This window comes from Bombus flavifrons, chromosome 3, assembly GCF_040668555.2.
Source record: "Bombus flavifrons isolate JBK064 chromosome 3, iyBomFlav1_principal, whole genome shotgun sequence".
NCBI lineage: Eukaryota > Metazoa > Arthropoda > Insecta > Hymenoptera > Apidae > Bombus > Bombus flavifrons.
In genome coordinates this window covers 3,258,728-3,284,418 of record NC_138444.1, presented here as the reverse complement: position 1 = coordinate 3,284,418, position 25,691 = coordinate 3,258,728, and the positions used below count along the sequence as shown (strand labels likewise).

The 25,691-nt window shown below is 38.0% G+C and overlaps 1 protein-coding gene across 5 annotated transcripts; it reads right to left on the bottom strand.

Annotated features, from left to right (window-relative positions):
• Positions 1-239: 239 nt before the first annotated feature.
• On the bottom strand, positions 240-25,691 carry tay (tay bridge kinase). 5 transcript variants are annotated; one of them, XM_069109322.1, is made up of 16 exons: positions 23,513-25,691; positions 6,307-6,492; positions 6,122-6,235; positions 5,975-6,010; positions 5,852-5,878; positions 5,717-5,777; positions 5,431-5,633; positions 4,986-5,360; positions 4,612-4,850; positions 4,424-4,537; positions 4,113-4,333; positions 3,767-3,993; positions 3,523-3,687; positions 3,160-3,439; positions 2,941-3,082; positions 240-2,867 (listed from the first exon to the last, which is right to left on the bottom strand). In XM_069109322.1, the coding sequence occupies exons 1-16, from the start codon at positions 23,888-23,890 to the stop codon at positions 1,859-1,861; spliced, it is 3,777 nt and encodes a 1,258-aa protein (XP_068965423.1). In that variant the 5' UTR covers positions 23,891-25,691; the 3' UTR covers positions 240-1,858. The 5 variants fall into 5 exon arrangements, with proteins under 5 accessions (XP_068965423.1, XP_068965425.1, XP_068965426.1 ...); XM_069109324.1 differs by having other exon boundaries at positions 3,767-3,975; XM_069109325.1 differs by having other exon boundaries at positions 3,767-3,921.

Here is a 25,691-nt window from a genome sequence, read left to right as displayed (position 1 = left end):
GATAGTATTAAATATAAAACATGAAGACTTCAGAAGAAATATTATTACTAAATATTATTTAGTAATATAAGTACGTAATATGTAAGCGTAATCTCGTAAAGAAATATAAAAAGTTTAAACTTTTTTGTCGTAAAGTATAGTGGCAGTGTGTCTATTTATGAACTAGTAATATTTTTTTCTGAGGTCTTTATGAACTGTTTAAATGTTTCAGGCTTGGTAGAAGTACTAGAAACGACAGATTTGATAGAAACTATGATTATTAGACCCTTTTACAAAGAATCAATTTTAGAAAAAACCTATTCACACAAAATCCTCTTTTATACTCCTCAATATCTACAAGAACAGAATCATTGCATCACATTGCAACCTTGTATCGATGAAAAATATCTACAATTTTTAACTTGCATATGGTCGTTAATTATATAATACACATTTTTTATGGTGACTTTACAATATGAACGAAACAGTTTAAAGAGCCTGATTATTTAACAGAAGTAAGTATATTTTTGGAGGCACCAGGACTTTCGAATGTAGCCTGGTCCATGGCACGAATATTTTATTTTGTTTTTCTTCTTAAGAGAGATTTTGAATTAGCTTTCTGGTAACATAACTACGTATATGGCTGATAAATTGAGAGGACGATGAAACAAGGATATAAAACAATATTTCTTTTTCAATTTTGATAGGTACAAAATCAGAAGTTGCAATATCTCTACATAGCGTTAATTGTGTTTTTGATTAAAGCACTTTGGCACGGACAAACTGCTTTTGTATCTGTTTACTCATAAATCCTATAATTTTCCTGACAAATATAAATTTTTTTTCATTTTATTTTATTGCAAAATGTATTGCAGTAGATAGATTATCCCTGCTTATAATTTCTCGAAAAAGAATTTGATTTACAATTTGTGTTTGTTATTCTCCTTATAATTACGACGAAAAATAACTGCAATACTTTTAAATAATCTTACGTTTTATACATATCACAGGAAGCACCAGAGTGCGATTCTAATTTGCATGCAAATGAAAAAGGAAAAGCGAGCTTGTGCTGCCAAAAGCCAAAGATATCAGTTTTTTTGCCCCCTCGTACGTGTTTTTTTAGTATTATTCCTACGATACAAATTAATCTCTATGAAAAAAAAGGAAACATGTAACTTTTCTTTGTTATATTATATCGATTAAATTAGGGCAACTTGTTTTACGATTGTATCTGTACGTCAGTAGTAGAGATTCGTTTATACGACGCAATAAATAAATAATTAAATAAGTTTTGAGTAGTGGTAGAGATCTGCTTAAGTTTGCTTTTAACTTGGATTTCTTTCTTTACGTAGCATCGTCTCGCATTCTACAATATCTATAATATTACACACGATACTTTTTTTTGTTAACTGTACGCATAGTTATCGTAATGATTAAAGTTTATATCGCTATGAACAGTCAGATCCCCGAAACTTATACAGAATCACATAACGACGTCATTATTTGTTTTCTCTCTTTTTGTGACCACATTATTTCAATAAATGCCTTAGTTTATTTGCATCGATGATTCGTCCTTTAACTTCCATCACGTAATCAAACGAAATTTCTATGGTCATAAACAAGGCATTTTTGTCAATGATCTTCTTACGAGCCACACGAATGCATTTGTTATTTTTAAATGTTCTATACGTTTTTCGTTTCTTCGCACTTCATCAATAACTATAAATATTATATAATCTATGTACAATTTCTTTTAAATAACGCCTCTTCTCCGTTAGCAAAATATCAGCACTGGGGTCTGAAAACTTTACGGAAATGCTCAGAATGCTGACCCTTTAGTGCGTTCACTTGCAGAAGCTGAGGACGCGGGGAGGATATATCATCGAGATTGGGAGGCATCCTCCTTCTTATGTATATCTGCGTGCATCAAAGCGGGTTCTAGTTGTCGCGTTGGCACCCCGGGTCCAGGTCCTGCTCTATGATGCATATGCAAATTACTTAATGGACCAGGACTTGGATCCTTGCTTCTCAAAGAATTTACTGGTGGTGGCGGATATCCGGCGTATAGTTTAGCTCTTTCTTCTTCTTCTGCTCGAAATGCAGCAGCAGCCATCAATGGATTATAACGTAATTGTTGTAAGGGATCGTAACGATAATCTCTGAAAGGATCCCCAGGCCAAGGACCTCCTGGTTGACCAGTAGGCGCAGATGGAGGTGGAAAATGTTGCATTGGATGTGCGCTCAAACCAGGGAGCATACTTCGTGGCATGGAATGCGGCGCAGGCATGCTATGCGGATGCCTTGCAAGGTATGAATGAGGATGAGGGTGATGATACCTTGTCTCAGGCAGTGGACTTGGTCCAGGTCCTGTTGCGGACACTGCTCCAGGCCCAGGACCCGGAGGCCTTGGAAGCATCACAACTTCGTCGTCTTTACTTCGTGGTTCTTCTTTCACGCGTACTTCCCCACTTTCTATAGGTGCAGATCCGTTTCTCAAAGGAGATCGTTCACGACCTACAACCACGTGTTGTCGATTTTGATGAAGTAACCTTTCACGTTCCATCTCGCGTCTTTCCATCTCTCGACGTTCTTTGTCCCTCCTTTCTCTTTCTCGTTCCGCAGCTTCTTGTTGTTTCCTTTTTTCTTCTTTTTCGCGCTCTCGTCTCTCCCTTTCACGTTGCTCTTCCCGTTCTCTTTCCTTCTCACGTCTTATACGCTCGCGTTCTCGTTCGCGTTCTCGTTCACGTTCTCGTTCGCGTTCACGTTCGCGTTCCCGCTCTCGCTCTCGTTCCTCGAGTTCCGCTCGTCTGTCAATTGCAGGTGGTTCCGGTTTTAGATTCCATGATACCGCTGTAGTTGGTGGAAATCCAGTCGAGGCTCGTTGTAATCTAAACAAAAAGAGGAAAGAATAATTAATGATTTACACATTTTTCTTGTAGAGGTAAATAATTAGATGCATACCCTCTCCATGGATCGTGTACAGAACCTAGACCACCCAATGGTGGCATTTCCCTCGAAGGAGGAAAGCTAGAAAGACCAGGGAAATTTGGATTCGGTGCACCAAATGTTGATGGATATCTTCCGAATGGTGACATTCCCGTTCCTAAGATATTTTCCATACGATTAATTCAGTTTACTTGCAAGAAGTAATATTTCATATATTGATCGACAATAAATTACCTAAGTGTGATGCTGGCGTGGATAGAAAACCGACAGGATGAGGTGGAGGTGGTGCAGGATGCGCTGGTGGTATATTAGTGGGAAATGGTGGTGCCATTGAAGGTGCTCCTATTCCAAGACCAGTTCCTGGGGCTCCTGGGTAAAGATGACCTGGTGGTCTCAAGAGTTCTGTTTTAGTATTAACGACACTTCCAGCCTTCGCTTCCGCTTGCTGTTTTTGTTGGTGGTGATAAATTTCCCAAGCGATACGAACATGCATTGCATTCCATTTTCCACTTTTCTACAATAAATATACAAGTTGTAGTAAATACATTGAGCAATACATAAACTTTTATAATTTATGTTCATTAAAAAGATTACCACCTTTGGTGCAAATGATGTTAAATGATTGGGAGGTACAAAAGGTGTTGAAGGCGGACCAATTCCAGGATGTAAGAGACCGGTATTAAAGCCAGAATAACTAGAAAGGTTCAGATTTCCACGAAAAAATGGAGATTCAACACCTCCCAATTTCGGGATGTCCTTGAACTAAGAGATACAATGCATGAATATGATAGTAAATGATACATGTTATTCTTACACAAATATGAGGAACTATATTACGTACTATAGGAGGCGGAAACAAAGTTGTCGCGGCCGTCGGTGGAAGCAGAGGTGTGGTGTGTTGATGTACGTGAGTATGCTGATGTTGATGATGATGCATCTCCGTCCTAAGATATGGAGGCGGACCCAGATTCCCAACTGCGACTCCAACGTTTCTGTCTTGGGATGCCAAGAATCTATTGTCAAGCTCTCGCCTTAACAGGTCTGCCTGACCTGCGACATGAGTCACCCCTTGTATCGGTTAGTGTCTCATTCGTTTCAAACTTTTATTCTACCTTTTTTCTTTTTTTTTTTCTTTCTCTTTGTTACTCGAATCCCAAACAAAATCGAAATATAGCTTATATACTTACTTGTTTGAAAAAGTGACTCGGCAGAGAATGGATTAGGATTGGTCGTTGGTGGTGGCAGTGAAGGCAGTGACGTATGTGGACTGGAACTGGATACGGGAGGAGGTAAGGGTGCCGCGAACATTGGCGGAGGAAACGTGTGCATGCCAAGTGGTACTGGTGGAGGTGTTGGCCTTGGAACTGATGTTGCAGTTGCCGGAGACAATTGTGAAGTTGTGCTGCTACTGTAAATTACATATGAAAATATATAAAAATTGTAAAAATATTTGTAAAAGATAAAGGAATTACAGGAGAGGTTTTGATTTCATTCATACCCAATCCATCCCTGTGGTTTGGTGTAAGCAGGTAGACTAGAATTGGCTGGAGAAGATGTGTTTGGCACACTTACAGGCGTTATGCTACCTCGACTTAGGCTACTGACGTTACTGCTATAATAAGTAACATTATTATAAGATATTTGTTACAAAAAACAATAGGAATATTTATGATTACAAGATTGTACCTATAACTATCTCTTTCCCGATTTGGACTGTGTCCACGAGGCGAATTATTGTTTCTTCCAGTCAAACTACAGGCTACCATGTCTCTATGGGCAATGGTATTTGCTGTAGTAACTGTATTAGTTATAGTAGACACACATGTTGTGGTGGCAGCGCTCAAAGGAGTATTATGATTTGTGGTATTATTTCCTATAGGTTGTTGTTTACTTATGTTAGTACATGGGGAAGCTCTACTTCCTCTCTAAAAATGAAAACGATTAGGATTAGCGCTTCATTCAACTATCATCAAAACAATCGATATAATGACGATAAATATACATAATATTTATTCAACTCAAACAAATTCTCAAGTATAATGCAAGGATATACAACTTACCACTTCTGCTCGTGAAGAAGCAGAATGGGAGGGAGATGGAACCGCAGGTGGGAGGTATGGACTGTGATTTAGAGCGGTGTATGGTGTATAAAGAGGTGGATAAGATGGTTGGGTCTGAGGATAAGCAGCCATGGGTATCGACGGTGGATAGCTAGTAGTTGTAGCTCCGTTTGATGGTGCTGCTGGAGTAACGCCTAAACTGGCTACCGCGGGACTAGTTGTATGACTCGATGAAACAAGGGGTACATTAGGTGGATGTAATGCAGGTATTGTTGTATGAGGCTGTTGGGGCAAGGAAGGAGGTGGCAGAGCAGGGGAAGCTGGCCGCTGCTGCGGAGCTATTGCACGTGGGTTTGCTGCCAACGGACTAGTCATCTGAAAATATATTCAATCTAATGTATATCGTTCATAGTAACAAAACTCTAAATTAGAAACATTTACTTACAGGTGGTTGGGATATGTGAGGGGGTAGAGTAGGACTGGGAGGACTTGGCGCTGTTGGAACTGGTGCAGACGCAGGCACAGGAGGTGGTATAGGCGCTGGAGCATCCGTTGCTGGATTGGAAATTTGTCCACCTGTGTCTGGAGGTGAACCTCCTGCTCCGTTTGCTGGAGGCAAAACGTGTGGTGAAGATGACGGCAATTCGTCTGCAACATAAGAGTTGGTTTTTACAAAAATGTCAAGTATTGATATAAAACAAATGTATATTATTGATTCAAGTATTACATACATTTACGTGCAAGAGGTGGTGGGGTAGAAGATTCAAAGAGTATCGATTCAGCATCCGAGCCCTAAAATAAATAGTCCAAGTTTTAACTTACAATTGCTTATTAGCTACTATAGTCTTTGTAATATGGTTACTTACCTTATCGTCTTCTCCTTCACTATCACACTGTAATGAGAAGAAAAAAAGACACAAGGTAGCTATTATAACAATCCTAGACATGTAGAGAGATATAATATTTTAAGTTATATTTCTGACACTTACGATATAACCTTTACCCGAACTGCAATGACTGCTAGCCTGTAGAACCAATGAAAATTGCACAAATATGAGAATTGATTCAAATGGCAAATTTGTTTAATATTATTCAATTAGAAGGAATAAACATCATAGTTATACAACATTACTTACATCGCTGAGGTGGTCCCTGGAACTGTCGGCGTCCTGGCAATCCCTAGGTATACCAGGGCCATGCAATTGTTCAGATGCTCTACCACTATCGTCACTTGTACCTGCATCTAGGCCCTATAAAAAAATTCAAGCACAATTAGATCATTTTTTACCTTGCACTAAAACATTAATCATGAAAAAATTACCTGGTTAATTGTAGATGGTGTCAGTATGGAATTGTGTGTATAATGGTTGTGCTTGAAATGGTTTTTGATGTGATGCTCGTTGTGTCTATTATTCTGTCCTATATCCACCTTTGGTTTCTCTTCCACTATTGACAGTAATGTATGTAATTTCTTGACATTATTTTTGCCAGCTAGTTTTATTGCACTCTGCAATCATAAAAAAGTTTAAATTATATCTTTATTTAAAAAATCTAGTTATTCAAGAATTAAATAAAAATTAAAAATATAAATTTTATTTAATATACCAGTAAAAAAATTTTTTATGTCGAATTTTGTATTTTTTAGATACATCAATAAAATTAGAAAAAGAATATAATACGCAATTAGTAATTTCAATATGAGAAATACATTTTTAAGAATACAAGATTACTAACAGATTACAAAAAGCAATCCTTATTTACATGAAAGCTAATGATGATGTTGCAAGTAGGTATCGTAATAAACGTAATGTAATTCTAACGATAGGTTTGTGTAATCGCTAACTACACGAGCTCGGTTTAAGTTAAATTCCATTTCTGGTGATCTGTACTATAATTATAACGAACTATGAAAGGAATATTTTTATGTACTTTCGGTATCGCTTGAACTCAACATGTACATACATACGAAGTCTGATTAACCAAGTAAGCGATTATATGTTCAACACGTATGGTAAACATACCACGATTTCTGCGACAGATTTACACTGGCGTAAAAAGCAAGCTGGATAATTTATATTTTCATCACTGGAAACGTCGATGGATCGTCAGGCTCGTGAGTAAGAAAGCATAAGGCGAAGATGTTGGTGCGCGCACAGTAGAAAAAGCCGTATGAGAACGCCTTTCCGTCGGTGCCTTTAAACCGCGATGTCAGTGCACATTTCTGAACGGGTGGCGCTCTACCCCCTCCTTTCTGACTTTTTCCTCTCTCAGTTTCCTCTACGTGTACCTAAGTACCGTTATCGTAATAAACGCGGTTTTCTTGTCGCTCACGAACAAAAATAATATCCGTTAGATGTTCGTTTGTGATACGGTTGATTTTGTTTAAATTCGAACTCCCTAAGACGGACGGGCGTTTGCAAAGATGACAGCAGGATTCACAAGCAGCACCATGTCTCGTGTGCGCGATGCAGCACACGAATGGTGGGGAGAATGAAAGAGGCAGTGAGCGAGGTACTGGTGAAGGGAGAGTAAGGGAGAGGGGGAAGAGATCGAGTAGAAAGTGGGGGTTAAAAAGAGACGAGAGGGGGAACGACGAGGAAGGCAGATGAGGAAGAGCGAGGAAGAAAGAGAAGACATTGACCGAACGAGCAGCCGCGCGACAAGGCCTCCTTTGCCGTGCCAGGCCAGCTGGAAGGAACGAAGTCTGAACCCTGACTTCTCTTTCTCAGCTCTGAGAGAGTATTACTTTCCTTTTTCGATAACCGTGTATTCACGCACGATCTTTTCTACCTTCTTCTTCCTTCTATCTCTTTCTCTCTCACCCCCCTCTCTGGTACGGTTGGGTACCAAAGAAACATGATGGGAAAAAGCCACTAGAACTCGCAGTGTAAAAAACTACCACCTAGCAAAAGCCATACTCCACCTGCGCACGTGTGCCAACTGCGAAGTGAAACCCCCTAGGACATGTACTGCGGTTAGATTACATATTGTATACTTCTGGCAGCTAAGCGAATTAATTGAATAAACCTCTACCTTATGAATATACATAGGAAAAACGTATGACAAAATATTCCTGTTTTTGATGTTAATGACCACTGATATAATATTACATTCTTTGGTGGCTAAACTATAGCCAGATAAGCCAATTATGAATGATTCTAGGAAGAACAGAACTTTTTGCATTTATTTCAATTAATTACAATAAATGATACACATAGAACGTGATATTTGAAAAAAATTCTTGAAATTTTAATCCTTGCTTTATCGCAGAAATCTGTGATATTTCTTACTTTAGCATTTCTATGATATCTATAACTAATCTGAGTGTTAATCATTAATTGGAGAAAAAGAAATTTCAATTTGTATCCCTCTATTGTGAGATAATTTACGTTTTAAAATAAGCATGTATACATATCCATGGCAATGAAAAATTATATAAGTATTTAATAATTCTGTAATAAATGATTATTAATGATTATTTTGTAACGATTCGGTTTAAAAGACATAATATAAATTATATGGTAAGAAAAAAATCTTTGATCGAGAACTTTTTAAGAACTTTATGTAAATATATATAGTTTTTCTTATTGTTAACCTATTCTTGAAGTTTGCAGAAAATATGAAAGACTCGCTGTTAGTATGCGTGATTTCTAGATCCAATTTTATCATAAAGTCCTTTTTATAACATTAAAAATCTTTTTGTTTGTTGAAACGAGACTGAGACAGAAATATAAAAATTCGAAAACCATAACAGGAGTAAATACGTATTTAGATAACGAGTTCTCTTAGTTTAAAGGAGGTAAAGCAGTGTTTGGCAGTCCGGGAGGCAAGGTTCCTCGACACGGGATGGGTAAAGGAAGGTCGTTCCCGGACGTACGGACGTTCCACCGGTCGGCTATTCCGTGCTTTGGCTAGCCGGCTACTAAACTCGTTCGTACAACGTTGCCACGTCTATCGTTCGGTGTTGACACGATCGGACTCTAATTCAGCTACTGGCTACTACTCACAATTCGCATATACTCGGTCGCGACGTTAATGTGCGAGACTCATATGCACATGCGATTTCAACGAATGGATGATTTTAAATGAATTGCCTTCTACGCGTTATCTCAATCGCTATGTCATTTTGATTCATCCATGCGGTATATCTGATAAATGACAGATAGAAAAAGACATAAAAACATTTTTTTTGTGAATAAATTAAACTTATGGTCGTCTTATTTTGCGAAATTATCAAAGAAATATCTAATTATCTTATTATTATATTACTTTATTTATATATATTTTTATTTTAGGAGTGAAGTAACTTGAATGCCGATGCACACAACTACCTGAAGTTTGACCATTGTTAGAAAAACAAAAGTGAAGCATCTAGTCAAACAAATATGTCTGCTTTCATGCAAATGTATGTAGTTGAAGTAGGTTCGAGTTAAAGGAAATTTACGTAAAATGAGAATTAAGTACATTTGAGATACATTCTTAAAAGCTTAAAAAATATGTTTATTATTGCGAACTATGGAATAATGTAAGTATTTTGTTGCGCATGTATTAGAAAAAATTGATGACATGTAAATTCTCACACTGTCATTGAAAATTCATAAATAGAATAATGTTTTCCATTTCAATCAAAGCAGTGACAGTGATCTAAAATATAAAATATTCAAAACATGTGATTTGAAAGTCAATTTTTTTGTAAATATGCATATTCAAGTTTTTATGAGATAAGTTATTTGCTGAGTATTTCAATGAAATGTCAACGCGGGAAACACGACTTCAATTCAATCAAATATATCACGAGTTGGCCTTTACGTTTGACAACAATGTTTCTTTTTTGGCGGGCATCACTAGCGCCGTGAGATTAAGTATTCTGCTCCGCTCTCGTTTGTAACAAGCGGATAATAACAGTCATTCGGACATCTGTTTGACGAAAATTTCGGCTGCTTGCCAGTACCAAATTGACGTGCTGAGCGTGAAACGATGTTGGCCGTCGTCCAAAAATTATCCGAAAGTAAACATGTATCATGGCACGGCATTGTTTATATTCTCAGTTACCGTCTTCGCGTTTTCTTTTCGCGTTAATTTGTTAATCCTGTCGAAACAATTTTTTTTTTAAATATTTGTTGCCACATAAAAACTATCATTTCTAGTCGACCACCATACAATTGTGTTGTAAAAGAACGTTGTAGAAATGTATAATAAGAACAAAATTATTTATTAATATTTTAACAAAATTCTATGAAAAGGTAGGAAAAGTTATAAGAAAAATGTTGTATCTTTAACAATTTCTATTAAGTATTTCTTACGATATTAAAAGATTACATTGCGCATGTTCACAATATAGAGATTTGTGAATGTGACGGTATCAAGGAATAGAACATGATTAATTCTCGTTAGGTGAGATTCTTATCGTGGATGATATACGTACATGTTCTAATACCAGTAAGTGAGACTGTCGAACGGAATGCGGAGTCAAAAAAGTGCAGTCGGTGTTTAGTGTGGGTGTCTATGTTTTGTCTAGTTGTTACCATACCAATAAAATGAATTTACTTCTACGAAAACAAAACAGAACAGAAAGAGAACGGTGTTGATGGTGTCGAGTAGAAAGAGAAAAAGAAAGAAAAAAAGGGAGAAGAAACTAGTGGCAGTAAAAAGATTTATAGTGGTGTAAATACAGCGGTAAAGCGGCCATCATTCGGCCACGTTGCAAGATTATTTTCAGACGCAAATATTTCTCGCGATTTACATAGTTTCCATCATTTTTGTTCGACGGACACGTTCCACGCGCAGTTTTCGAAGGTACGCGTAATTCAGATAATTTGAGAATAAGTGCCGGCATTATTCCGATGTGCAATGTTTATTACGGATAATACCATCTATGATAGCTTCCGCGTGAAAATAATTACAGTTTAGCTAGACATAAAGAAAAAAGAAGGAAAAGCAAATCGAAAAATTTACCATGATAAAGCAGTTGCGGATTTAAGATCGCCTTAACTTTCTTTCCCCAATACCAGTACGTTAATAGAGAAACGGATGATTGCTTTTACGAAGCACTTCCGCTTCTTCTCATTCGTACTTTTTGCATTTCGGACCTCTTCGCGTATTTAATCGTTTCTCTCTTTCTCGCTTCCGTCTCTTTTTCAAAATTTCATTCGATAAACTTATCGTGATTCAACAAATATGTGGGACAAGTTATACGTCGAACAACTATATAATCACGTCCACTCAATCATATGTTTTTCTTTCCTTTTCTAAAAGTATGAAATTGCAGATATTGATTACGTTTCAAGTTGAGGTTTTTTTCAATTGCAGCGTGATCAACAAAACCGATTAATTCGAGACACAGCGAGAGATCTGAAAGTAAAGCGTTCACCTTCCTTCGTGTTCAAATTATAACGAGAAGAACTGGGTCAACTCGCTGTGCAGGTGCACGACTGTGTTTCGTCCATCATCGATACACATCCCTTTTGTCGTTCCCGTATCGATTCGCGAGCGCACACGAACCCTTTATGTTCAACATCTTTTTGCTTTTTTCTTCGTACTGTTTGTGCTCCAAGGAAGTATTTATACATAAAAGATAGCTGGCACAAATATTATACTAAACATAAGAGATTTATGAAATACAAAGGAGAAGTTTATTAGGTAGTACATGTAATAATTGGAAATGGAAACAATTAAAAAATAACCTCAAAGGATATGTACAGTGTCTCGTGTTTGCAGGATTGCCACTACATAAATAGTAAATTTTACACGGGTTAACGAGCAATTTAAACTGCTTCGAAATTAATCTATCCGACATGTATCTGAAAATGAACCAAGCTAATCGAACGAGATAAAAATGTAAATGCAAATCTTCACGCTGTGCCGGGCAGCGTTTTATTTAATTAAGAGCATTACCGTCCGAAATCTCGTATTGATGTTGAAATCTACCAAAAAGCGGCACAGACATGCGAAACACCTACACACTGGGATACGCAATACATGGCCGAGTATTTTCCTGTTTATTATTAAAATATTCCGCCTCGTTACGTGACGGCTGATACCGGGTTGTGGTGTATCCTGTGATACAGTATATGATAGAAATTATTTCGTCGCTAATCGAGTGAATTACATATTGCCTTCGAGTGTTTCATTAATTACCGTAAATCGAGCGACGTAAAATAGTCTGAAGCACATCCGCGATCCAATGAAATTTCACGTATCCCTTTACGCCATCTTTCTGCCAGCGAGCACATTTAAAATCAATCTGTGTACCGGTTCAACCATAAATCGCATATCGATTTTCGTAGCCGTAATTCGATCAAAGATCCCTGTTTACCCTGCGCGATATGCAACGTTCATTCGATTAAAACGAGCGAGGCGTGTATATCATGAGCAACAACGTTCTAGATATATAGAGAAGGGGAAAAGCAAAAAATAAAGCGAAGAAAAAGAAGAAGTTGCGTAGAGTGAATGAAATTCGTCGGCAACCCCACTCTGCCCATGGATGCACACATACGCGAAACAATTGTTTCGCGGCAGTGTCAAGGTAACGACGCGACGGTATCGCTGAGCAATTATAAACGTGGAAAAAAAAAGAAAAAAGAAAAACAGATTGTATGAACAGGTAACAAAAAACAAGAAAGAGAGAAATGTTTGGAGGTAAAAAAGAAAAGAAAAATTAGGTCGCGAGTCAGTTTCGCTCGATTGAAGTCGGTTGATATCTGTCTGTCGTGCGCGCATCGTCGAAATTCGCCCGTCGATTTTCACCAGTAGTGAATATATCCGTGAGAAGAGGGGTGGCCCGAGCATTACCGGTTGAACTCTCTGTTGACGGATCACGTGGCAGAATTCAGGCATCTCCGTTGGCACCGGCAGCCGAGCTGATTTATTGAGTGGCGTGGCATTGCTGACCTCACTCTCGCTACGGCTAACGACACTAAGAGAGCTCTTGGTAATCTGCCGAATGCCAACGATATCTACCCAAGTCAAAATTATATGCCCGTGCAACGGATTTAGCTCATTCAGCTACCGAATCTCTCTCTCTCTCTCTCTCTCTCTCTCTCTCTCACTCTCCCTATTAAAATCTTTTTTTCTCTCCCTAAAAGCTTTTTGATTTATTTACAAAGTCGTGGTTTCTTTCGTCACATCGATCATTAAAGAATTGAATATTATGGTGCAACAGATGATTTCTTGTTTGAAAATTGGACTCAAAGTTTTGCGAAAGATACGTATGAGTAAATTAATTTGTACTGTATTGGACAACTGGAATATTTTTGGAACATACCAAGGAACGAATACTCTGAGAGTTTTACATAAAGAATTAAGTCACGTGAGTAAGTGATTCTCCAACTACTTTGATCAGTGAACAAATACATGTTCCTCGCTCAAACCTGTTTCCAGCTCCAAATTATTTTTTCGAGGGATCATCAGCGCGTGTAACAGCGTACGACAAGTGATTCGCTATAAATCAACGTTCACAGTTTCACAGAGTCACATTAAGGCCACTGGTGATGTGTCAAGTATTATTTGTAAATGATCCTTATAATAGCCAGTTACAGTAACTGACTCCGGTCGAAGGATTATTGGAGCACAAAAATGAGCTGTAACTTGGAAATAAGGTCAAATAACTCACAGGTTACTACATACGTACTACATTGTACGATGTAGTAAATTAAACATAAAGAGCATCCTCAACCCGACGACGTATCGTTTGTGTATCTCGAGTCCAAGAATAATTGTTGATTACGTATAAAGATAATCAACACACTTCTAATCAGTGCTCGATAGTGTGTACGTGCATATAATACATCTTTTTTTCAATGAATATGTAGTTAATTGATAAACCTCGATGCTCTCTACCATTGTAAGAAAAGAAAAGTTATACAAAATAAGTCTATTTCTAATTAGAAATTTCGCTTGATCATCGTTGTAAATATGTAATGAGATTATCATGAAATCATTGCGACCAATGAACTTGTTTTATTGTAACCGTACACTATGCACAGAAAGCCACATATATGTTTACACGCACCCATTGTATGTATAATTGTGTTGTCGTGTGAAAAGACTGTTCTTACGTAACGAACTCGGCAAGCTCGACGTGACACTGACCTCACTCTAAATCCATAAGTGGCTGTTAATTATCGATTGGCAACGATTTCAACGATTTCACCAATGGAGGATGAGAGCAGAACCGAAGAAGGGTGAGATGAAGGAGGATGGGGAAAAGCCAATACACAGAGTGGCCTGCTAATCAGTCCGCTTCGATATCGCAATATGTGGGATACGCTCGGTTGATTTTCAACACGACGAGTTTACCCTAACGTAATTAATGTCCGTCGTACAATGTGACGTGTAACGACAAATTCGAACGACGTCGCTATTCATAGAAAGAGAAGAGAGAGAAAGAGAAGAGAGAGAAAGAGAAAGAGAAAGAGAGGAGAGAGAGAAATGAGAGGAGAAGAGAGTAGGAGGAAAAAAAAGATTACCGGCGATCGTGTGCACGGTCTACAAAATCAATGCGGTGTGTAGCACGTTTTTAACCGAATCAATTATAAATAAATGTTCTCCTTTTAAGAGCGTCGTGTATTTTCAGATTCCATTCACCCATCGTGTTTCCATGTCCCGTGAACGAGACGAACGGCTTGCCTTGCCATAACGGTCTAGATGAATTTATAACTAAATGATGCATCAGACACACAAATACAACGAATACATCGTGCCCGTTTTGTAATGGTCTAGAGCTAGCAGATCTTTAATTGCTGGCTCGTAGACAGAATGTGACCCGATTGTGTGCGTTACAGCGACCTTTCGAGGCGCCGCGGTTGATTATAGGCCGCTCAAAATAATTAATCGATCGTTTACTTTGATTATATCGTTCAGATATATTCGTCTGGAGAACTTTGATGTCTCTTAAATATTAGAACTGAATTTAAGCAATTTAACAGATATCACTTTGCGATTTAATTTTTTCTTAACGAATAGCACTTAAATTACACTCCAAAATTATCCGACACCTCGGATTTTATTTTCAGATGTATTTTAAGAGATCCTCGTATTTTAAGTGCAGGCAAGAAATGTCCTGTATTCAAACGAAAGGATATTGTTAGCAAAAGCTCAATAGTCATGCGATTTTAAGAGTGTCTCAAAGTACATACTGTTCGCCTCATTTAAGCAACAGTGGAAGATTACTTTGAGCAATGCAACCGAACACGAAGCGGATAGGCGAGAACGGTGTAGGATACACGTTCATTTCAGAAGCGAGCTGTGTATCATCATCACCATGCACGGTCGAGTGGATCATTTTTCATTTATGCGCGCCGGATAATGTGTATCATTGAATATGTCACTAATTGCTCGACAGGAGGATAAACATTTTTTGCGGAGATAAATTAAACGGTCGCGACGCTGGACAAGATAATTAAGTATTACGGTATGGTGTTACGTATGTGATAATAATCTCGCCACATGTCGACACACTCTTTTCCTGACCCGACCCATCGGTTCTTTCTCTCTGTCCTTCTCTCGTAGCCGAAGAACGTAAGGGCACGATCAGAGGAAACGACGACGACAACAGCGGCGGCCAGCCTCCAGTCAAGAGAAGGAAGGGAGAAAACACGTCGGATAAGAAAGAATCTGTGGTAAGGACAATCACCCGGGAGAGGTCGAACGATCCCTGTATGTTGCGAGACGACGAAAAAGTCCAAAAGGATTTCCCCGCGGCGCAACCAGGAATTTGAAAAAGAAAACCATCGACGTGTGCATTCCCGATTCAGAGGATTTTTCAAAAGCTGGCAACGCACGTTACACCGAACCTCCGAACCATGTGCTTTTGTGTTTATGATGAAGAAATTTTATACGCTCAAATTAACCTGCGGATCTCGTGCGTCTCGTGCACGATGTTTAGCGTTTTGCATGTTCTCGATAACAAAAACTTAATTTTTCCAATTGTTTAAAGCTCGCTTGAAGAGACGAGAAAAAGTGACGTTTGACTAATCTTTAAAACCGTAAAGTGAAGCAGCGTGTAGAAATAAATTAGCATTCTATCATTGGAAACGAGCAGTTGGAAGAATATCATAGAAAATATGAGCAATCTGGCGGATATTTCAGATTCATCTCAGGCCAAAGCGTTGGTAATAGAGCATTAAAAAGGGTCTGGTTTTTATTCCCACGGCTTTTCATAATTAGTCGTCGTCGTCGTCGTCGTCTGCCGGAATAGCGATGCATATCTCGCTCTCCGCTAATTGTTTGACACCGAATCAACATCCTACCGTGGCGTTTACATTTCAAATCGCCTTACTCGTAGCTCCCGGGAGCAGATAACAAGGTATCTAGTAACGCGAGTACCAAGCCTGATAATTCATTTACTACTAGGTAACGATTTCTTACATTTAATTAGCGAAGGATTGTGCTTTACTAATAGAGCGAGAAAAATTTGGCTCTCCAATTGGCTTCTAATTAGACAGAAAAGAAAAGAATAGAAACGAAATGATGTACATAAAATATATAAAATAAATACAGATGAATACATGTATCGCGTTACGGTCGGACAAGATTGGTAAGCGAAGATCTGGTAAGCATTTCCTGCTAAGCGTTGCGCAGCTTACAGCTGTTCTGCACCGTCCAGAAGCTCAGGTTGGAGCGCGAACTCGTTCAGGAACAAGAGGGACCGGTTTAAGCGGTTTACATCGCGGCTACTTTCTCCGTGACAATAACAATGCACTTTGTGCTTTGATAATGCACAAGATGGACGAGTAAATAACAAGTATGCCTCCGTGAACGTCGTTTTCTTTCGAGACGTGCGACATTACCACGGTTCGGGAACCAGATTTGCGCGATGGAATTACAGTGACCAAATATGTAAGGAGGGAAAAGCACGCGTTTTTTCATTAATTTAAAGAAAACTTCTTTTTATCGTTCTTTGATTTCTAATATGAAGATAGGAAATAATTTATTAAATACGCGAATTAAGCAATTACCCAATCAAACGAGGTGATTATATCACCTATAATCATGCGTACAACTATGTCATTTTCTCTATAAATCTGTTATTTTCAGTAGCGTAGTTCCAGTAGATAAAGCGAAGCAGGAATTAAAGTAGCGGATCCTACTAGAAATTCCTCGAGCATTATCATATCTGTAAATTAACACGTTGAATACCATGGGGGTCATTAGTGACCGGCACTCAACTTGGCCGAGAGGGTCACCAGTGACCGACGCGCCAAGGTTAGTAGAAATACATAATTTGAACAAATGTCAATAGTTATAAATTTTGTATTACCATTTTTGATCACCATCGTCACTACAATGGTGTAACCAAGTTAATGCAGTATAAAATATATAAAAATAGTTTTATTTATACATGAAATATAAATCTATTATGTGCGTTTTCCACCAGTGGCTGTCGAACATGGAAAAACCCGCTTTTACCTTAGTGAATAATAGCCCTAAGAAACATTTCGACTTGAAAGATATATGATGGCAATTAAGGGTCTTGACAGTAAAGTAGACAATGCTAAATTTTGTCAAAATTCTTTAGAATTATTCCGGGTTCGAATAAGTATGACCGAGGGATGGATTATGGTAAGTCCCGGAACGTAACAACAGAGAGCTATTTAGCATTGTTATTTAGAATAATTTCTATATATTTAGAATTATTTATATATTTTTAGCACTATTTAGAATTATTTAGCAATGCGAAGAGACAATATGAGATAATTGATAATCGTAAAAAATACAGTGACCTCAGTGAGATAAATTCATTAATGATGACTATGCACCGTAACATACCTCTTGTAGGTAATATTCCAACATTATATGTATCGCATAATAAAAAATTCATTGTGACGTCAAGGTCAAACCTTGTGACATTCAACCTGTTAATAATAATATGATCAGCTGATATGGGTGAAGCAAATGCTATTTCTGCTAAGAATAATTGCATATTTTGCCTAAAATCGCTTATAGTAAGAAACAGTAACAAGCGTAGAAAATTTGCATTCGTTACACGTCGAGTTCCTTTTCTGTGTTTTTCTTTATTTTCTCCTTTGTGCATGTCTTTCTGTTTCGCGATTGCGACGATTTATACCTGTGTCGTTGATGTTTCAGTTCGAGCCACCAATTGTCTTTGTTTCGTGATTCTAACGCAGCGTACAAACTACATTGGGATGTGCGTTATTATGAAACAAGCGAATGAGTAATAAATGAGTAAACGGTGAGAGCAGCCGAGCAAATGGTAAATATTAGTGATTCATGTTTACAAGCAATGAAGATCCACTAAGTAATATTTTCTCGTTTTGTCTCATTTTCATTTATTTTTCAGATAGAAAAGAAATTTACTCATCCGGTAGGAAGAAAGTAGGAGACGAAAGGTCCAATTTCAACACTTTTTCTCCACATTATGCGATCTGTACTTTGTCCAAGAATGATCAACAGGCCGTCTTCAGAGTCTCTTTTTCAACTCCCAGTCGGAGTTCCTTTATGCGATAACAATACCCTTAATAACGCAAAAAATAGACTTAGATAATTCGACAGTAGTTTGCATGACGAACTCGCTAAGAGAATACAATGTTCCATCGCTATTGTCTCTACGATTCGTACGTGACACCGCAGCAGTTTGACCTCTACATACAATTCTCCCGTTGCGATTTCTGAACGAATAGTTGCTTTCATTTAAAAGAGACCAATAGAACAATGAATCATAATGTACATTATGCTTCGATTTCGAAACGTTGCATATGATGACCCTGTTATTTTCCGGTGACTGTGTTTGATTGTTCCATGATTATTTTTATAAAAGCGGCTGGCATAATGTTTCATTTCATAGAACCACCAGGTTTAATTTACCAGCGTTCCAATTCTCATTGATACGATGGCAAATGTTCGTTCGTTTATACGCAGATTTCATGATTGTTTATCGACAATTTCATGGTTTTTTATACATACATTACCCGTTCGAAAATGAAACGAATAACGCGTATTTAGGAAGAACCATTACATCATTATGATTTCGCGATGAAAGCAATTGGAGGTCATCTACTGATACGGTAGAGAAGCAGAGATAATAGTTTCTTTTTCCGAACAATCTGCATCGCAAATGATCGACGATATCTGTTTGTTTCGCATTGGAAAACAGTGTTATGCTTTGCGATTTGCGCGAAGGAAAATGGTCAAAACGCGATAGGCTAGTTGACCGGTTGACATTGCTGCTTTTATTTATCAATGAAAATTATAGCTCGTTAACGAAGACGAGCGTGTCAGTCGAGTTGGTATCGCAGTGTACGGTAAAAATAGCGATTAGCGATTGCGTCCGCGATAAATCATGATAAAAGGTGCTATGTAGTAGCGTGAAAGAGCTTTCGCTGCCTCGTAGACGCAATGTAACACCACTAGCGTTGCTTCTTTTTTTGGCTCACGCCGACTAGAGATAATAAGTTCGATTTATGTTCACTTCGATGTATCGTCGATAAGGCTCTGTGTAATTAAAGCCTTCTATTTCGAAATAATCTTGATTGGCGTACACCAGCCTTTTCCGCCGTACTCGAACTCGTTTTCAAACGGCGTTTATGCTTCAGTAATTTCAATCATATTTTCCAGATTATATACCTTGTTCCAAATATTCGCCTAATTGTGCGAAACAAATCGTATTTTCGACCAAAATATTTGTATACTTCTTACTTAATTATGAAATACTATGTCCCTTTTATTTTTATTTTAATCACTTCTGAGAGGTGGTAGCTCTTCGTTATTCGTACTTTTTGATAATTCCCTAACATGGACAGACCAAGATTATTCAAAAGCAGGTTTCAGCTTGTTTGAAACGGATATTACATTAACCCATTAAAGACCAGTGGTGCATTAAGACTACATTTCATATGCAATCTCTTTTCCAACCAATTTACATCATTGAATTGAATTTTTTAACATTGCGGTTATAAAAAGGAATTCCAAGGATTTGTTTAATATTATTTAGCGTAATATAATGTAATATTAATTAAATAATTAACACCGTTTCTTCCTTCATTTAGATCTATCCTTTTATAAAGTTTAAAGAAATTGAAATACTTATAGCATTATGATAAATTACACTTTCTTATATAATGAAATTTTATTGTGGCCTTTAATTTATACAGTGAGATTCTGTAAACATCTGTTATTCTAATAACAGTATAATATCTTGTATTTTAACAAAACTATATGTTGACTATATTATTTACAATTTTTAGTAATATTATGGTTACACAACTTTTATGCATTGTTTCGCAGCTTGGCCCTTAATAGGTTAATAAAATCATATTGTTCAACAATCTAAACTGAAATATTCAATTTCTCAGTATAGTATAACAAAGATTCTCTGTATGTATAATATTTCAGGGTTAATTATGTACAATATATATTTGAGTAATATATTATGAAAATGGTTTTGTTCTTCTGAATCGTTTAGACGTATTTGGTACTGGGTGAATCTTATCCATTCATATATTTACTCTACATAGCGATAAGATTTGCAATTGAAAATTTGTTTTCGAAAATCTCCTTTTTTCAAAGATAAATTTCAGTTTGCACAGCGTTGATAATCGAGAATTGGTCCTTGTACTTATTTGAACTGCTCGCGAAGTAGCACACTGCAAGATTCCAAAGAAACGCGCGATGCTCAAATTAAGGAGGTGATCTAAAAAATTGAGCCAAACATCAGATTACACATAGATATAAATATCTATAAGAAAAAGAAAAAAGCAAAGAAATATTATAAAATATTTTTATCGTAATATTATCTTGAGCGTCCTCCGAAGTGTATATTTATAATCCATGAACTTGTAATTACTTTGTATCATGTATACGTGGTATCTCTTTCATCGTCAATGCTTGTTTAGCGCTCCTGAATCGATTGGAAACACGATCCTCTAATTATTTTACCCGGCACGCAGTTGTTCAAACGAAAATTGCACCGTGGAAAGAGTTAGAAGTGTCTCCCGCAATGTCGGATATTAAACCACAACATCGGGTTTCATGTTACTTTCATCAAGGTCTCCTATTCGTCCGATGCAAATTTATGTCCGAAAAAGGAAGTAATACAACTATGACTTTATTAACGCTCTAACTGTATCATTATCATCTTTCAAAAGAATTTATCATTTTAAAGCCTAAACTAGATACTTTAAAAGGTGACGCAAATGAACGACAAATTTGTAATAAAATAACTGGAAAATGGAAGCAGTGGAAAGCATTCATTCAATTTGCAGTAAATATCAGTAGATGGTCAAATTTATTAGTGAATACTATATTGTTAGAAAAATAACGGAATGCTTAAATACTATTTTACTTATGTAATAGAGCAGAAAGTGTATCAGAGCTAGTAAAATTTGTTGGTACAATCTAATAAGTAAAATAGTTTCTTACAATATGTAGTTACGTATCTACTATTTTTTTCTTCACAGCGGTAAAATAAGCAACATAGTACGGAACGTAAAACGTTCATAAATTAATCCTGTCGAATCAACGTAGCAAAGTTAAACGCTCAACCCTTTAATTGCACGAGTTGGCAATTTGCTCTAATTGGTTTTTATTACTCTTTTCGAGCAATATTTTTTGGCTCGTCGAACAATATTGCCCCGACTGCTAGATGAATGGGAATAATGAAATTTTTAGAAAACTCTTCAGCTTTGATATCGCGAAGAAAATCTTGCCTCTATATATTTGGATGTATATATATTTATATCATTTTCTTTCACTTTTTTTTTTTAGGGATATTTCAAGGAACATGTTTGTGTAACCACATTAAAGAAGGTGATCCTACAACTTTCGACTATACAACATACATAACCGTTATAGTGAAAAGAACAGTTGTTGTCCAAGCGAAGCACGGTAAATGGAAGCCATAAAACTGTGCAAATAGGCGCAAACGAACAAACTACAAATTGCCCTAACGACTCTTAAACATAAATAATCCTGTACCGATATCCAAAAACTAAAGGGAAAAGAGATAAGATAAAATTGGACAATTAACAAAAGAACCATATACTTAATGACCAATATATTAATGCATTACCGTATAAGACTTATAGCAAAGAAATTAAAACGCAGGATGAAATAATACAATTATATAAGAAAAACAAGTTTTTATCGCTTTAAACAAGCTATAAACAAGCTTATGAAGAACTACTCGAATACATAAAAATCAACGACTTTAGGTTTGTGATATTGTTATGAAAAATTATGAATTGGCCCATTTGATGATCCTGACGATTCCAATATTAAGAACATGTAAACATTCAATGTCATTAATATTGCATATATGTATGTATATCATATACATACACGCATAAAAACATTGCTTGCTAGAAGCAATGCAGAAGGTAGGAAAAACAGAAAGAAATGAAAACGATACTGCGCACAATAGGTCGAGCAAAGTTTACGTATCTCTGCACGCGCGCACGTAAGAAACATGACAATCCATCAGCGGACAACATTGCTAGTGAATCAGTGACACAGGTGAGACTAGAATATACCCACTGATCGTAAGTATTGCACGTTAAATAAGAAAGTATTCCAGTATTAAAAGATAGCGTAAAAGTCAATACATTAGAAACTAATGTTGTTATTAAAGATGTAGGTACTCGAGTGCTTGGAGTACTTTATAATACTAGTAAGTATTTATCATCTTCCTCCTTTAATCTAAATCCATTAAGAATTAACGTAACATTTCACTTCATTTTGGAAGAAATGCACTTGAAAATTAATTAAATATGTATGAATCTAATTTATGATTGACGTTTATCATAGATGATATTATTATGACCTTTTGTACAAAGTACAATATCAAGACATATTTGCTATCAATACTTGTTAACTCGTTGCAGTAATAAATACAATAAATGCAGTAAATAAAATAAACTGAAATCAAAATATCTTATTACTATCATGTACTGATATCCACTGTGTTCAATCCCAAACTCAAAAAACTAATTAGTAATTACGTTATTGGTAATTAATTGGTTACATTATTAGTAATTACAATTATTGGTAACAAGTACTTCTTGATGTTGTACAAAAAATCATTATATCGATCAATCAGATCCTTTACTTCGAAAACAAAATCTTTAATAGAATTTTCTTTTTCTTGATTTTCGTCTTATATATCACAAATTACGTATATCATAATTTTCAGATTACACAGTATATAGTTGTCTTCTACTCTTATTATCTCACACAATGATAAAAGTTACTCGCAACATTATAAACAGCCGAGGGAAAATAGATAGCCATTTTTCATTCTTTCAGGTATCTTCCAAGAACTCGAATACCCAATGGTTTGAACAGTAACACCTTTAGCTACTGCATATTAAATAAAAAACTAATCGAAGATATTATGGCACTAAATCAATAAGACTTAACAAAGACTTAATAAATAAACTTAACAGCTGTAGGTAGAAATTCGGATATAAAGGAAAGTATAAACAGAGAAAAAAAATAAACACAGATAGAAAGAAAGGGAGAAAGAGAGAAGTAAAGAGAGAGAGAAAAAAAAAGAGGAATGTTATTGAACTCACCTCAAGTTCTTCGTAGGTGCGGAAGGCGAGTATGGCAAAGCCGTCGATAATGTCCTCTTCGAAGGGAGGCTCCTTCTGGTTGGCAGCCGCGAGGGAAGACTTCTTACGAGGCCTCGGGGGTCGCGGTGGCCTGGGCGGTCGAGAATGGCTATCACGAGGATGACCGGTCCTGGCGAGTCCGAGGCCAAGACCGGCAGCGGGGTCCTCGTCCTCGCCGCTGTGGCTGTCCTCCTCGTCGTTCGGCCGTTGTCTCGTTTGTTGTTGCTGTTGTTGCTGTTGCTGCTTCGCGCTCGCCAAACTCTCTCTTTGCGCCAACATACGCTGGGCTCGTTCTCGTCTCCGATTCCTCTGGTTCCGTTGTTTCGCCTCGATCTCCATCTCGAGGCAGACGTCCTGTTCTCGTACGAGAGGCCGTTGTCGCGCCCCGCTATACGAGAATATCGGCACGTCCACCAAGACACCTCACGATCGAGGTGCCCTTAATAACGACAACGACCAGAACCACGACGACGACGACGATTCAGCTTGCTCAATGATTCCTCGACAGAGGAACAAGCCGGGAAATAAGTGGAGACGATTCGTGAACGACGACGATGAACAAGTAGAACTGGGCGAGAACGACGACGGTGACGATGACGACGACGTGAACGATGACAACCGTTGTATTATCGTGGTGTCGTCGAGCATTCTATCTATGGTCGTCTTTAATGCAGTTTTACCATGAGAGGAAGAGAGTTCACTAGGAAAGACGGCGAAAGTATAGAATAATAAGGGAACGGTAGAGAGATGGAAAAACAGAAAACAAGAATAAATGAATAAGAGGGACACTGATGGGGCGATGGAGAAAGAGGGTAAGGGGGGGAAACGGAGATGCAGTGGAGAGAGCGCGAGTAAGAGAACACACACTGTCTTTTGGATACACACTCTCACAAGAAGACAAGACAGGACGTTTACCGACGGGACACACGCATCTATAACACTCTCGGTTCGATTCCCCCGTTTCTTCTCGTATTCCAGGAATCAGTTCTATAGATGCGAGAGTTCTATAGAATAAGAGTTAACGAGTGAGAGAGAGAGAAAGAAAGAGAGGGAGAGAGTGAGAGAGAGAGAATTTTCGTTAGTAAAAGACGTTCACACAGGCGGTCACACGGTGTCACATCGATCGCGTTGCCGAGGAAGAGGAGAGACTCCGATGTGCGTGGCGAGGAGGTACACGCGAAACACGCACGCACAGGGCGGACAACGACGACGGAAACCGTAGGTGAAACACCGAAACAAACGAAGAGACACACTGGCCACTCAACGGAGCACTATCATCAATGAACAACACTGTGCAATTATTAAACACGAATCACAGGCATGCTCCAATAGCTCCAATGTATTTATTAATATATATATTCCAATGTGCCGAGTCGTTCCGTTCAAGTCGTTTCTTTTTCGCCATGATCATCACACGATCATCGTATCATTGTATCATCCTTCTTCCTTTCTTTCTCCTCTTCCTCCACGTCGTCGTCGACGACGTCCACCAACACCAGCACCAACACCACTAGTAACACTGCCGGCTTTCACGAGCTTTCGTCTCTGGTCGTGCCCGACCAAAGGAAACGTTCACGTCTCAATGGCACGTATTATCGTTTCCCGATGGTGCCTCCACGAGTTGCCGTAGCTAGAAGTACCCTGCGAGGGCACGAAGTACACCGATTGTTTGGAATGGCGGATCGAACGGGCACGCACGGTTGCCGCATCGTGTGGTAAAAATGGCCGCGACCTGCCCACACCGTGCTCTACGGTCTCGCAACTCTTTAACGTCGCCGTCACGGGACGATGACGCGTATCCCGCACTGCCACTGTAGATACATCTTCGATACGCAACCACGGACACGAGCTAGGGAAAACGACCAACCTAGCACACGCCCCGAATTACGCGTGGACGATGCGATCTATCCTCCGTGCGCTGCTGCTGCCTGTTCTTGCTGCTGCTACCCACCACGACTATGCATTTCTGTCATTCGTCTATCTGTTTCTTTCCCACTCTTCCCCCTTTCCTTCTTTCACCCTTCCACCTCTACCACCTTTTGCTCCCTCTATCTTCTTCCTGCTTTAACTACTATTTCTCTCTGAATACAACGACCGAGAACATGGCGTACCTATGCTTCCAAGACGAACATATGAACAG

What these genes read in the sequence shown, in the direction of transcription:
- tay (XM_069109322.1), bottom strand. Translation starts at nt 23,890, where the DNA reads ATGGAGATCGAGGCGAAACAACGGAACCAGAGGAATCGGAGACGAGAA. An exon ending in GTTCGGGTAAAGGTTATATC is followed by an intron (nt 5,879 to 5,974) that starts GTAAGTGTCAGA and finishes TTCTCATTACAG; the next exon opens with TGTGATAGTGAAGGAGAAGA. An exon ending in CACGCCAGCATCACACTTAG is followed by an intron (nt 3,083 to 3,159) that starts GTAATTTATTGT and finishes AAAATATCTTAG; the next exon opens with GAACGGGAATGTCACCATTC.